General features: G+C 34.7%; 1 protein-coding gene across 4 annotated transcripts in view; it reads right to left on the bottom strand.

Annotated features, from left to right (window-relative positions):
• Positions 1–851: 851 nt before the first annotated feature.
• Positions 852–15,610, bottom strand: part of LOC127838433 (uncharacterized) — a 65,514-nt gene continuing 50,755 nt past the window's right edge. For 3 of the 4 annotated variants that reach the window (XM_052366212.1, XM_052366214.1, XM_052366215.1), the window contains 4 exons: positions 11,660–11,749; positions 9,955–10,033; positions 8,426–8,592; positions 852–4,100 (listed from right to left, as the gene is read on the bottom strand). In XM_052366212.1, coding sequence (XP_052222172.1) covers positions 3,993–4,100; positions 8,426–8,592; positions 9,955–10,033; positions 11,660–11,749 — 444 coding nt within the window. In that variant the 3' untranslated portion in view covers positions 852–3,992. The remainder of the gene's footprint in view (positions 4,101–8,425; positions 8,593–9,954; positions 10,034–11,659; positions 11,750–15,610) is intronic. The other variant, XM_052366213.1, reaches the window with a different exon arrangement.

Raw genomic sequence — 15,610 nt, 5'->3', positions numbered from 1 at the left:
GACAGTTTTTCTTTAAAAAATTAAATGAAGTCTCTTCTTAGCGAAAATACAATTTAGACGGAAAGTGTCGTCCCTGATTAGCCTTTGTGGACTGCACAGGCTTATCTGGGACGACACTTTACGCACATGCATTATGTCCAGTTTTCTCAGAACGCGACCCAATTATTCATGGTTTTTATCAGTGTCAAGGCCAATGTTACGAACCACAGATAAGTGATAAATCGTGGAAAAAACGCAGACAAAATACATACACATGCATGTTTGAATCATTGTATTCTTTGTGATTATAAAGTATTTTCAACAACATAAAAACAAACAAGAAACGCAAAAATATTCTTTTAAAAGAGTCTGCAAAATGTAGCTTACCATCAACAAAGCAACAACATAAATGTGTGACTAGTCTGTAATAAACTTTACATGACATATAAATGAACAATATCCGTGTACGACACAACAACAAATTAAACTGTTCAGCGCAGGAAGTGCTCACTAGGTTTTGCATTTGACTTTTGAATTTTTTTTACTCAAATGCCATGTTAGTAAACAAACCACAATCATTTTCTTAAATCAGCCCAGATATCACTAGTATAAATGGTTTTACTATAACAAGAGCACCGCATAGCGGGTGCCAACGCTCGGCTGTGGGTGCAGTTTTGAATAAATGAATGGTTGTCAGAAGTGACCTTGACCTTTGACCTAGTGCCTAAAAAATGGGTGTGGCGTGTAGAGCTCATCAAGGTACATCTACATATGAAGTTTCAAAGTTGTATGTGGAAGAACTTTGATTTTAGAGCCTATGTCAAGGTTTTAGCACGACGCGGACAGCAGACGCCAGACGACGAACTGGCAATGACAATACCTCTGGTTTTCTCCGAAAACAGTCGAGCAAAAATAACTTTCCAACCTCATGGCAAACATGTTTTTCAATTAAACTAAAACCATATTTAACTCAGTGGAGACATCATTAGAAAAAATGTTCTGAGCAATATTTATGAAAAATTAGCAAAAAAAGTTACTTCTAGCGTTAACAATCTACTTGTTTAATATGACCAAGTGACCCTGTATAGAACTTGGCGAATATGTATTTTGGAGAAATGTTGTGACCAAGTTTACTGTTGATAGGGCTAAAATGCGGCTTATTGAGCATTCACTAGCTTTTTCTTCAATGTGTCTTAGTGACCTAGTTAATTACCCAGAGTGACCCAGTTGCAAACGTGGTCCACATATCATTTGTACAACTGGTTACTGACTTAGTTTCACAGATGATGGACAAGGGTGGTCACTAGGGCTCAACAAGAACATGTGCTCATGTGAGCTTAAGCATTCCTTGTGATTTGTGTTCACCAACAATATGGCTCTGCAACAACGTGGCTTGACTTTTACAAGCAAAATTTGCAAAAATAAAATTTATTAATAATAAGTGAAATATCTAATATATAACAAGATGCATTTGGAAACACTATGTCCCCCATATATTTGACCTTTGACCTTTCACCGTTTTTTTAAATAACAATGATATTGAGATTTCTTGTATGTAGAAAGTTAACATTTATGTAATTTAACCAATGGTTAAGTAGACAAGAATCAGAAAATAGTTATTAATTGACTAAAAAAAGTTACTTAAAAAGTTATTTGCAACATGATATGAACAAGATTCTCAGAAATAAAACCAGAACGAAACTGATCTAAGAAGACATAAAAAGAGATACAAAGACATAAAAAAATGAATCATTACCATATTTTATCAAATGAGTTCAGGAGTTTTAATAGTCAAGCTGAGACTTTATAATCAACTTTAAAATGAATTTCTTTACAAATTTAAAATACTGTACGCATTATTGTGTTGTACTTGTACCTCATGTTTACATTCTGCTGTTCAATACCATTTCGTATTTACAAATTTTGTTCATAATTGGTACATAGGTGTATTGTTCACTTAAGTGAAGTCATTTGCTCCGAAAAACTTCATGTGACTGATCAGTCGAAGAAAATGTTGCCAATGTTTGATTCTTGAAATGCTGTCTTTAACATTTTAAATAAAATAATTTATATGCATTCCGTATGATTGTAATTTAAAGCACGTGACAATAAATTCTTATGTCTCGAAATGAAAGTTACATAAATTCATACATCAAATACCTATACATGGTACAAAACAATATACATTGTATCTGAAGAGACAATTTAAAACTTAAACATGTTACTCTTATTAAATACAAAACAATGTTCTCCATATAATATGGTATTACAAACAGCACATTACACTTTAAAATAAAGAACAATTAACACCATTTAAAACTTAACCTCATTAAATAATTTAACAGCTAAAATAACTACAAAACCATGCATAAAATATTTCACAATAGAAAGAACATTCAGGTCCACATGTGTATCTTCCTTCTCCTATGCATATTTAGTTTTCCCCACTGATCCAGTAATTATACTGGTGTCAAGTGTTGATGTCAAATACAGCAAATTCTAACATGAAGTCAGTGACTATATAGGTGTCAAGTGTCGATGTCAAATACAGCAAATTCTAACATGAAGTCAGTGACCATAAAGGTGTCACGTGTCGATGTTGAATACAGCAACTTCTATCATGAAGTCAATCATCATAAAGGTGTCAAGTCTCGATGTTGAATAACTCCTAAAATGAAGTCAATCATTATTAAGGTGTCAAGTGTTGATGACAAACACAGCAAAGTCTAAAATGAAGTCAGTGACAATAGAGAAGTTAAGTGTCGATGTCGAATAAATTAAGTTATAACATGAAGTCAATCATCATAAAGGTGTGAATTGTTGATGAAAAATACAGCAAATTCTAACATGAAGTCAATCATCATATAGGTGTCAAGTGTCGATGTTGAATACAGAAACTTCTATCATTAAGTCAATCATCATAAAGGTGTCAAGTGTCTGTGTTGAATACAAAAACTTCTTTAATTAAGACAATCATCATTAAGTTGTTAAGTGTTGATGACAAATACAGTTACTTCTACCGTGAAGTCAATGACCATATAGGTGTCAAGTCTTGATGTTAAATACAGCAACTTCTATCATGAAGTCAATCATCATAAAAGTGTCAAGTGTTGATGACAAATACAGCAAATTCTAAAATTAAGTCAGTTACAATAGAACAGTAAAGTGTCAATGTTGAATAAAGCAAGTTATAACATGAAGTCAATCACCATGTAGGTGTCAAGTGTCGATGTCAAATACAGTTACTTCTACCGTGAAGTCAATGACCATATAGGTGTCAAGTCTTGATGTTGTATACAGTAACTTCTATTATGAAGTCAATCATCATAAAGGTGTCAAGTGTTGATGTTGAATACAGAAACGTTTCTAACATGAAATCAATCATTATAAAGGTGTAAAGTCTTGATATTGAATACAGAAACTTCTAACATAAAGTAAATCATCATAAAGGTGTAAAGTCTTGATAATGAATACAGAAACTTCTAACAAGAAGTCAATCATCATTAAGGTGTCAAGTGTTGATGACAAATACAGTAAATTCTAAAATGAAGTCAATCATTATTAAGGTGTAAAGTCTTGATGACAAATACAGTAAATTCTAAAATGAAGTCAATGATTATTAAGGTGTCAAGTGTTGATGACAAAAACCGTAAATTCTAAAATGAAGTCAATCATCATTAAGGTGTAAAGTTGTGATGACAAATACAGTAAATTCTAAAATGAAGTCAATCATCATTAAGGTGTCAAGTGTTGATGACAAATACAGTAAATTCTAAAATGAAGTCAATCATCATTAAGGTGTAAAGTCTTGATGACAAATACAGTAAATTCTAAAATGAAGTCAATCATCATTAAGGTGTCAAGTGTTGATGACAAAAACAGTAAATTCTAAAATTAAGTCAGTGACAATAGAGCAGTAAAGTGTTGATGGCAAATACAGCAAGTTATAACATGAAGTCAATCACCATATAGGTGTCAAGTGTCGATGTTGTTTAGTGTCAACTTTGAATACATCAACTGCTAACATGAGGGCCAGTGTCAATCGTTAAGGCTTGGACGATCCAAGGGTCACATTTAGAACCTTCTCGAAACTCATCTTTCGATAACATGCCGTCCTTGTTCTGAAAAAATAAATAGTGTTATTTTCACAATATGCTTTGGATAAAGAGAAAGAAAGGGCAGTAACTCAAAAAATAGGGGAGCAATATTTATGATTCTTGTGCAGCGCAACCTCCTCAGTGACATGTAACCTCCTATGAACCTTCAAGTTGATTCCTCTGTTACTTTTACTCTTTTACTTTGCCAGACATGCTCTGAACAAAATTAATGTTAAACAAGATGCTGCATTCAATAAACACTGATGTCCCATTGAAAACCTTCTCATTTTAGTTCAATTTGCCCATATAAAAACAGATCAATGTCAAGGTTAAAATGAGGTCAGGTGATTTGGGTCAGTAGAGTGCATTCATAGATAACTTCCATGTAAGTATCAGGGCTTAGAAACAAGCAGTATTGATGTTAGACGACACGTGTCATTAATTATTTTGGGTTCAGCAAAAATTTAGTGTATGTCTAAAAGTAGGTGTCAAGGTCAAAATGAGATCGGGTGATGAGTGTTTTAATAGATTTCAAAGGCATAATTGATTTAAGCATAAAAGCTTTGTAAGGAGCAACTATTGATGTAATACAAAAGTGTCTGGTTGACCAAGAACTTGGACCCTCTAAATCAGTCCAAAAGTTTTCACCATTTTGAGAGTGGGTCCCTTCCTATTGTAAAATATTGCATTGTTTTTAAAATGAAAAATGTGTGTGTGTTTTTTTACAAATACTAAAATTTGAGAATTAAAGCATTTCCATGTTCAACTGACAGAGCTGGAATGGATTATGAACTTAGTTTTATAATTTTGATTTATATATATAAATTTTTTAAAGGACACCTTCAATAATAAATTTCAGGCAATCATTTTTTATTTCGCCCAAAATTTGACCCCCATCAAAAAATGAAAAAAAAGTCAAGGTCAGAATGAGGTCAGGTGTTGTGAAAGTTTTGAAGGTGCTTAAATATACCATCTACAGAAGTATCAAAGCTCTCTAGCAAATGATATTGACGTTACATGAAAAGAGGCACCTAGGGTTAACTTCGTACTGATAGATGGACGGGCTATGTCTCTTGACATCAGGATCTCGAGCTGATGATGGGGCATACAAATTCACAAAGGGAAATTACTCTAAAACTAGGGTTGTAAGAGTTAGAGTTCTTGTGCACTGCACATCCCCTCCATATAAGATCTACTTACCTATGAAGTTTCAAATTGATATCTTAACAGTTTTTATAATATGCTCCAGAAATACACAACTTAACAAGGGCAATCAAGTGCACAAATTAACATCCTTGCAAGTATCAAAGCTTTGAAGCAAGTGGTAATGGTGTAATACAAAACGAGGGTTAACCCATTTATGCCTGGTGTCTAGAAAAAAGGCCTTGGCAAGCAGCGTAGACCCAGATGAGACGCCACATAATGCAGCGTCTCATCAGGGTCTGCGCTGTTTGCTAAAATAAATTTCTGTAAGAAATATTCTAAATATAGAAATAAATATACTAGACATCCCTAAAATAAATTGATCCAATTTAGAAGAATGGGAGAGTCCACTAGGCCTAAATGAGTTAAACTCGTACGGACAAAGGAACGGATGGAATCAGCTTCTTGAACACGTCCTACCACCTCCATGAAATCTGTCTGCCTATGAAGTTTAAAGTTGATACCTCTACTATGTATACTTTTCAAAATAACCCATTGCATGCTGGGAAATTTGTCGACTGCTAAAACGTTGTCTGCTGAATTTCTAAAATTAGCATTTTCTTGGATTTTTTTTCAAAAATACTATCAGAATAGCAAACAGTTTGGATCCTGATGAGACGCCATGTTCTGTGGCGTCTCATCTGGATCCAAACTGTTTGCAAAGGCCTTCAAAATTCGGTTCCAGCACTGAAAGATTTAAGCTCCTGTCAAGAAATCCAATCTCCTGACAGACAGACTAAATCTAGTGAAGACAAGGGCTGTTTGTAAAACATGCATGCCCCCCATATGGGCTGTCAGTTGTAGTGGCAGCCATTGTGTGAATACGTTTTTTGTCACTGTGACCTTGACCTTTGACCTAGTGACCTGAAAATCACTAGGGGTCATCTGCCAGTCATGATCAATGTACCTATGAAGTTTCATGATCCTAGGTGTAAGCATTCTTGAGTTATCATCCGGAAACCATTTTACTGTTTTTATTCACTGTGACCTTGACCTAGAGACCTGAAAATCAATAGGGGTCATCTGCCAGTCATGATCAATGTACCTATGAAGTTTCATGATCCTAGGCTTAAGCATTCTTGAGTTATCATCCGGAAACCATTTTTTCTATTTCTAGTCACTGTAACCTTGACCTTTAACCTATGGACCTGAAAATCAATAGGGGTCATCTGCCAGTCATGATCAATGTACCTATGAAGTTTCATGATCCTAGGCCTAAGCATTCTTGAGTTATCATCCGAAAACCATTTTACTATTTTGAGTCACTGTGACCTTGACCTTTGACCTAGTGACCTGAAAATCAAAAGGGGTCATCTGCCAGTCATGATCAATGTACCTATGAAGTTTCATGATCCTAGGCGTAAGAATTCTTGAGTTATCATCCGAAACCATTTTACTGTTTTGAGTCACTGTGACCTTGACCTTTGACCTAGTGACCTGAAAATCAATAGGTGTCATCTGCCAGTTATGATCAATGTACCTATGAAGTTTCATGATCCTAGAGGTAAGCATTCTTGAGTTATCATCAGGAAACCATTTTACTATTTCGAGTCACTGTGACCTTAACCTTTGACCTAGTGACCTGAAAATCAATAGGGGTCATCTTCCAGTCATGATCAATGTACCTATGAAGTTTCATGATCCTAGGCGTAAGCATTCTTGAGTTATCATCCAGAAACCATTTTTTCTATTTCTAGTCACTGTAACCTTGACCTTTGACCTAGTGACCTGAAAATCAAAAGGGGTCATCTGCCAGTCATGATCATTGTACCTATGAAGTTTCATGATCCTAGGCCTAAGCATTCTTTAGTTATCATCCGAAAGCCATTTTACTATTTTGAGTCACTGTGACCTTGACCTTTGACCTGGTGACCTGAAAATCAATAGGGCTCATCTGCCAGTCATTATCAATGTACCTATGAAGTTTCATGATCCTAGGTGTAAGCATTCTTGAGTTATCATCCGAAACCATTTTACTGTTTTTATTCACTGTGACCTTGACCTTTGACCTAGTGACCTAAAAATCAATAGGTGTCGTATGCCAGTTATGATCAATGTACCTATGAAGTTTCATGATCCTAGAGGTAAGCATTCTTGAGTTATCATCAGGAAACCATTTTACTATTTCGCGTCACTGTGACCTTGACCTTTGACCTAGTGACCTGAAAATCGATAGAGGTCATCTGCCAGTTATGATCAATGTACCTTTGAAGTTTCATGATCATAGGCCTAAGCATTCTTGAGTTATTATCCGAAAACCATTTTACTATTTCGAGTCACTGTGACCTTGACCTTTGACCTAGTGACCTGAAAATCAATAGGGGTCATCTGCCAGTCATGATCAATGTACCTATGAAGTTTCATGATCGTTCTTGAGTTATCATCCGGAAACCATCTGGTGGACGGACCAACCGACGGACAGACCGACCGACATGTGCAAAACAATATACCCCCTCTTCTTCGAAGGGGAGGGGGGGGGGGGGGGGATAGATATGCTAAATGTAATTTGATTTTCTAAGGGAATACAGACATGTCAAAGTGTGTATTTGAGAGGCAAATGGTTAAGCCTTGAGATAGTGGCCAAGGTGAGGATTACTACATACACTTTAGGTAACAAAAGAAAAATGTGGCTAAATAGGTGTGCTTTAAGTGTTGTCCCAGATTTGCAGCCTTCACATGCTTATCAGGGACGACACATTCTGCCTTTATGGAATTTTTTGTTAAAAATAAGTCTTTTTTTAAATAAAATAATCAAGTCTAGGAATACAGTGTCATCACTGATTAGCCTGTGCTTACTGCACAGGCTAATCTGGGACAAAACTACGCACATTCATGAAGTCCCATTTTCCCAATACACTAATTTTTCCAGCCTTGGGCTTGTGTTCAAGTGCAGACTACTAAGTACACTTGATTTAACCTTTTGCATGCTGGGATATTTGTCGTCTGCTAAATTGATGTCTGCTGAATTTCTCAAATAATCATTTTCTTCACTTTTTTCGCAGACCTATATCAGAAAAGCAAACAGTTTGGATCCTGATCAGACGCCACGTTTTGTGGCGTCTGATCTGGATCCAGACTGTTTGCAAAGGCCTTTAAAATTTGGTTCCAGCACCGAAAGGGTTAACAAATCACAAGCCTGCGCTCACCGCATCCATCTGCTGAAAGATCTTGTTGGCCCGTTTCTCCGGCGTATCCTCGTCCTTGGGCAGCTCCAGGAGGCTACCCACCATGCTGTAGATGGCGTCTATAATCTCGATCATCTCTCTGCGCGTGATGTAGCCGTCATTGTCCACGTCATACAGGCTGAAGGCCCCTGAAGAATGTGACAGATTGTGACGCGCCTTCATAAGAGCAACACTGTTGGAAAACTGGGCTTAATGCATGTGCAAAAAGTGTACAGCATGATTGAACTGCACAGGTTAAAAAAGAACAACTCTTTCCGTTTTTATGGAAGAAATATGTTTAAAGTAAGTCTCTTCTAAAGGAAAATCTAGTTTAGGCAGAAAGTGTTGTTCCTGATTAGCCTGTCTGGACTGCACAGGCTAATCTGGGACAATACTTTTTGCCCATGCATTTAGCCCAGTTTTCCCAGAAAGAGGCTCTATTAAATGTAACATTATTTAACATTTCACACCTGAACTTTGTAACTTCAAAGTCAAAGGAAAATTGCAAACACTTCCAAGATATCAGTGGCTTGCATCCTGCAAAGGGCCAAGTTGTTAACAATAGAGACTAGTTTAAAAAAACGTAAATGTTTGAATTAACAATAAAGTTTATCTTTCAAAGTAGTTTATAGTTCCACAAAGTGAGTTTAACGCAAGTCAAAAAAGAGAAATCTGACACCCATTGTTAATCGTTTTGCTCTTTTCACTCTTCAATATAACATAATAAATGTGGGCCTTACTCTAGGAAAATGGGGCTTAAAGCAAGTGCATATAGGGTCCTCCCAGTTTACGCTTTATGGTATTTTTTGTTTCAAGGAAGTCTCTTTTTAACTTAAATCCATTGAAAGCAGTAAGGGTCGTCCCTGATTAGCCTGTGCAGAATACACCGGCTTATCAGGGATGACACCTTACGCACATTCATGAAGCCCTCTTTCCCCTGAACGAGGCTCACTAGTAAGAAATAAACTTTGATATTAATGTCATTTTGAGTTAAAATTTCAAAATAATCAATTCTGTTTTGCATGAAGTATGAAGAGGAAAATATGTTCCAATTTTACCTAAGAGAGTTTCAGATTACAAAGTTTACCCTATGGTTACATACAGTCAAATTTCAGATACCACAATTTTCCCTGCATTTATATACAATCAAATGTCAGATAACACAATTTTCCCTGTAGTTACATACAGTTTAAGATAATAAAAGTTGTTCCTGTAGTTACATCATTCCAATTTCAGATAACAAAGTTTTCCCTGTAGTTACATACAGTCCAGTTTAATATAATAAAGTGTTCCCTTTAGTTACATACAGTCCAGTTTCAGATAACAAAGTTTTCCCTTTAGTTACATACAGTCCAGTTTCAGATAACAAAGTTTTTCCTTTAGTTTCATACAGTTTAGTTTCAGATGAAGTTTTCCCTGTTACATACAGTCCAGTTTTAGATAACAAAGTTTTACGCTTAGTTACATACAGTTGAGTTTCAGATATCAAAGTTTTCCCTGTGGTTACATACAGTCCAGTTTCTCGTCCAGACTTCCCCTCGATGTTACAGACAGGGCACAGATAAACTCCTTGAAGGAAATGTGTCCGTCCTGCAACAGACAAAAACTTATACACTCAAAGATGTTTTTCCTTCTTTATGAGGCACCTGTAAAAGACACTTTCCCAATGAAGAAAAAATACAAAGTTCCCAATTGTCATCCAAAAAATTCCAAAAAGGAATAAAAATTTGTGAATGTTTTTCCAAAAGCCCATTATCTGCAAGTGAACTAAGAAAATGAGCACTGCAACTGAACACTTAAGCACAAAGGCATGTTAAATAATATTTAGATGGGTTGAGGCAATTAAGTAATCCAGTCAATTTAAAAGACCCAAAATTTGCGATCGTAGATTTCACAACGCAATCTCACAAGTTTAGTAGTTTTCCTGCTAAATTTTCCCAATTGGTACGGTTCCGCTTCTTTTCATGAAGATTGGCCAATAAATGTTGCAGTTAGCGCATTAACAAGGGTTCAATTTAGCCGTATGAGACCCCCCCCCCCCCCTACCTGTTGGCCATGGTTTTAAACAGAACAGAACCATTTTTTAAGTCAGCAAAGATATCATTACTTTAGCCATATAAAGAAAACTGCCCCACCCTCAAGCAGCCATGTTTTCCAAAGGAACTGGAGCCATGTTCGAACTCAGCAGAGATAATAATCATTAGAACAAATGCTCTGACCAGATTTCATGAAAATTGAACTATCAACAAGACATCAAGAGTGTTAACAAGGTTTTACTAAAGCCATTAAAGGAAAACTGCCCCGGCCCTCGTGGCCATGTTTTTCAACTGATCAAAACCATTTTCAAACTCAGCTGAGATATCAGTAGGACAAATGTTCTGAACATGTTTTATGAAGATAGGAAATAAATGTGTCCTCTAGAGTGTTAACAATCTAATTGTTGACAACTCAAGACGCACTACAGAAGAAAGGTTATCACAAAAGATCGCCATGAGTATATTGTGCTCAGATGAGCTTAAAAAGTATAAATATATATAATGGTAAAACAATGGCCCATGGTCTTAATAAATAAGGCAATAGTGACAACATTTATACTAATAGTTTAATCCTAATCCATTATAACTCACATTGCTGCTTAAACCCCCAATGGAAGTGCTTATCAATACATTTCAGTTTTAAAGTAATATCAAACTCTACCAGCAATGTAAATGAACTTATTATAACTAGAGCTTTAATAATGTCCAAAGTTGACTAATATCTTGGCATGACTTTGTTAGCAATGTTCAAAGGCAAATGACTATAAGGTATGTGCAGAACCATGAGAATTAAGTGCAGTGCACATTTACACTTCAGGGTATTGACATATTTCAAGTTTCAAATTAATCGCTTCAGAAAAGTTGAAGAATTTTGCTGCATGATCTTATTATTAATATTAATATATTTCATTATTTACTTACTACAAGTTATGCAAGCAAACCAAACAAACAGATTGTCAGAAAAACTGACAGCGACTCAAATTATACCCCTCTTTCTGAAGGGGTTCAAAAAACTATCTAATCAAATTTTTTAACAGTAACACAAAGAATTAAACAGTTAATGGTGTAACCGTTAATTGTGTTACTGTTAATAATGTAACCATCAATTGTGCTAATGTTAAATATGTAACCATAAATTGTGTAACTGTTAATAGTGTTACGGTAAATTGCGTTACTATACCTTGTTTGTATCAAATATGTTGAACACATAGGCCGCAAACTTTTTGGGACTTCCATGGGGGAAGAACTGCTGATAAATTGATTCAAACTCCTGAAAAATAACATACTTTCACAGTTACATAAAACATCGATATCCTTTGCACACCTGTAACGTATTAGAACGTACACGTTTTCTCTCCTCAAAACTGGGGCGATTTTTACAGTGAACGACTACAACGTTATAGAACGCATACAAATTTAGTTGTTTCAAAACTTGACCCTTATTAGGCGTAGGAACCCTGAAACTTTTTTTCTTGGAAAATACAATTATCAATGTTTGTAAATGAACTGAAACTTAATCAAAGACAAAAAATAAAATAAGACTGCGACGTTTGAATGTTCAATATATAGTCTGTTGCCTATAAACTTGTCAAATAAAGTTTTGACCATTTATGGTTAATAACTGAGAGTTAAAATCAATAAATATTTAAATGCTCAAAATTTATCTTAAACAAGAGCTGTCTCCAAAGAATGACATATGCCCCCCGAAAAACACTTTTGATAGAAATTATGAAAATTGTTCGAAACCTAAACGCAGATTTCGAAACCTAAATGCTGACACTAAGTTCAAGGTCAATGTCAAAGGGGTCAAAATTTGTGTGCATATGGAAAGGCCTTGTCCATATACACATGCATACCAAATATGAAGGTTACATCTGAAGCGACATAGAAGTTATAATCATTTTCGAAACCTAAACACAGATTTCGAAACCTAAACACGGACCCTTAGTTCAAAATCAAGGTCAAAGGGTTCAAAATGTGTGTGCGAATGGAAAGGCCTTGTCCATATACACATGCATACCAAATATGAAGGCTCCATCTGAAGCGACATAGAAGTAATGAACATTTTTTGAAAACTAAACGCAAAGTGTCATGGAAGGAGAGACGGACAGATGGATGGTTCAATCACTATATGCCCTCCTTCGGGGGCATCAAAAGCAAATGAGTGGTATTTTGAAAACAATGATTTTCTGTCATGTTTGATCAAATCATACAACGGATCATGTGTAATATTGTTTATTGATCTGTATTGATTTTTTCAAAAATACGTTTTTATACGTTACAGAGGTTTATTTGCTTTTGACAAAGTTCGTAAAAATACGTAACAGTTCTTCTTTTGTCTACATCTACTATACACTAGTATTCTCATGCACTTCATTTTTCAGTTGTATAATAGCGTAAAAATATGGTAGAAACCGCTATGGGGCATCCCTTTCTAAAAAAAATTATAACGTATTAAAATCAGATAATTGTTTGACGATAAACAACTGTGACGGGTAAAAACGTATTTTAGGCCCGATTTTTGTTGTGAACCGTAAAATGTATTTAAAAAACGATAAAATCAGTTGCAGCATTGAAAATTATGAAAAACATGCACGTTTAACAACGTTGTAGGTGTTACCTTTAAAAAAAGCCCCGGTTATGAGAAGAGAAAAATTGTAAATGTTTCAATACGCTACAGCCTTTCGCTGCAAAAATCGACCAGGTGCCGAAAGGATATATCACTTCAAACTTCTGATAAATAACATAGAAGTTGAAATGCATGAAACGCCAATAAATTGATTTGAACTCCTGATTAAAAATAGACATAGAAAGTACCTGCAAAATCGATAAATGCTTCAAACTTCTGACAAATAACACAATGGTTGAAATGCATACAATATCAATTATTGATTCACACTCCAACACGCCAGTTGTTAAAATAAAACTAACAAAACTTGTAGCAGCCAAAATTGCTTTCTAGACTGAAAGGTCATTCAACAGCGAAAAGTCAACAGAGAAATGTTTCAGTGAGATCCACCAATTAGTTTACTCTTTCAGTGCTGGAACCGAATTTTGAAGGCCTTTGCACACAGTTTTGATCCAGATGAGACGCTACAGAATGTGGTGTCTCATCAGGATCCAAACTGTTTGCTATTTTGATAGTATTCTTTGAAAAAAAATCGAAGAAAATGCTAATTTTAGAAATTCAGCAGACGACATTTTTACAGACGACAAATTTCCCAGCATGAAAAGGGTTAAAGAGGAGTTAAAAACAAAAGCTTCAGGGGACTATATATTCTTTATTGGAAAATAGAATAAAAGGGCAATAATTCTGCCAAAAGCATTGAAGATACCTGTCTTTTTATCAAGAACACAATAAGGTCATTGAACTGTGAAAGTTTGTGCGAGATCCATCTGGTAGCTAAAGAGGATTATATTATATATTACAGGCTTCTGGACCTACGTTGCTCCAGACAGACGGACGGACTGACTGACGGAGGGAGAGACGGACGGACAAAGTTTAATGAGGCCTCCCACTCTGAGGAGGCCTAAATATGGAAAAATGGCCTCTTTTCATGACTATTTGTTTTTACAGTCACCATTGTCACACCTAATTAAACCTATTTATTTATCAACAATAAAACTTAAAGCAATTGTGGGGGTTTTACTAAAAATATGCTATCAGGTTCATGACTTTAATAATTGTTGCTCAACCTCACAGGTTCATATTTTTTTTATTTTTAACTCTCCAATATCTTAACGTAATAGCTTTTGCTGCCAACAGAAAGCACAAAGTTGGTGTTGCTAGAGCAACCTATTATCTTGGGAAAAGCAGTGTCTTAAATTTCAACAAAGACAATGTCAATACATGTATGCTGCATTTTAACAAGTTTTTACAACCATTACAAAATCCAAATATTATAAAAATTAATGTTTGTTTTTTCTGACAAACAGGTTTTTAATGTTAATAAATTTGGTTTAAATTGATAAATTCAAGGTTATGAATTTGAAATGTAAAAAGACGCTCAAATTTACATTATCACACGTTTTGTTGTGTTGTTTTTTTTTAATGAGAAAACTACTTAAGAACAATTAATACACCAAATTACTGGTATGCATCTTTGTTAATAGATTTAAGTATTTATTATTAAATTCTGTAGATAGGCCTTTACATGTATATGAACCATGCATTTAAGTTTAATCCAAATATATACAAATAAACATATTTTTGTTTATTTCACATTTTATTTGTAAACAACTATATCAAAAGAAAAATATTTTTGTGTATTTCACATTTTATTTGCATTCAAATATATACAAATGTAAATATTTTTGCGTATTTCACATTTTATTTGCATGCAAATATATCATATTATAAGAATATGTTTGTGTATTGTACATTTTATATGCATGCAAATATATGTTTAAGTAAATATTTATGTATTTCACAATTTTTATTTGTATGCAAATATATCCTCATTAAAATATGTTTGTGTATTTCACATTTTATTTGTATGCAAATGTATACAAATACAAATATGTGTGTGTATTTCCTAAGCAAACACTCATGTCAAAGTGGCCTGTCAGTTGGTTGTTCACAGCACTTGATTGCTGCCATTTGCTTGTAAATTTCACTGTAAAAGTATCCGACTGTCAAGTTATGTTTGCTGTAATAAGCCACTCAAAACTGTGATAAAACTATTTGGTAACTGCGGATGGGTGCAATAGCTGAAGACAAACTGAATTTCATAAGACCCCGTTGGTGTTTTTATTACTTCAAAACAATTCCATTTGCAGCCAGTTGGTGAAAATAATTTGGGTAAATATTAGGATTACTCCTGGTTCAGAAATTTGAGATTTATAATGGACTTCTTGTTGTTGAAATAATATTTGTGTGTTTATTCATTAAATCATATCAAATATTGTCACACGCAGAGTGGAAATTGCAATTTATAGAAGTGAACATACTTTTAATTTCACGATTCAAAATTGGAGGTAAGAAAAATGTTTGTGAAATTTGTTCTGTGAATACAAATATTAATACAATTGCAGGTGAATATTTGTATGTTATGCCTCGATAATATTTTAAGAAAATTAATACCGACGGTACCAACTGTACAGTATTACAAAAAAAACAATTAGGTTCTTT

Source organism: Dreissena polymorpha, chromosome 7 (assembly GCF_020536995.1).
Source record: "Dreissena polymorpha isolate Duluth1 chromosome 7, UMN_Dpol_1.0, whole genome shotgun sequence".
NCBI lineage: Eukaryota > Metazoa > Mollusca > Bivalvia > Myida > Dreissenidae > Dreissena > Dreissena polymorpha.
This window is presented reverse-complemented; position numbering and strand designations above follow the sequence as displayed.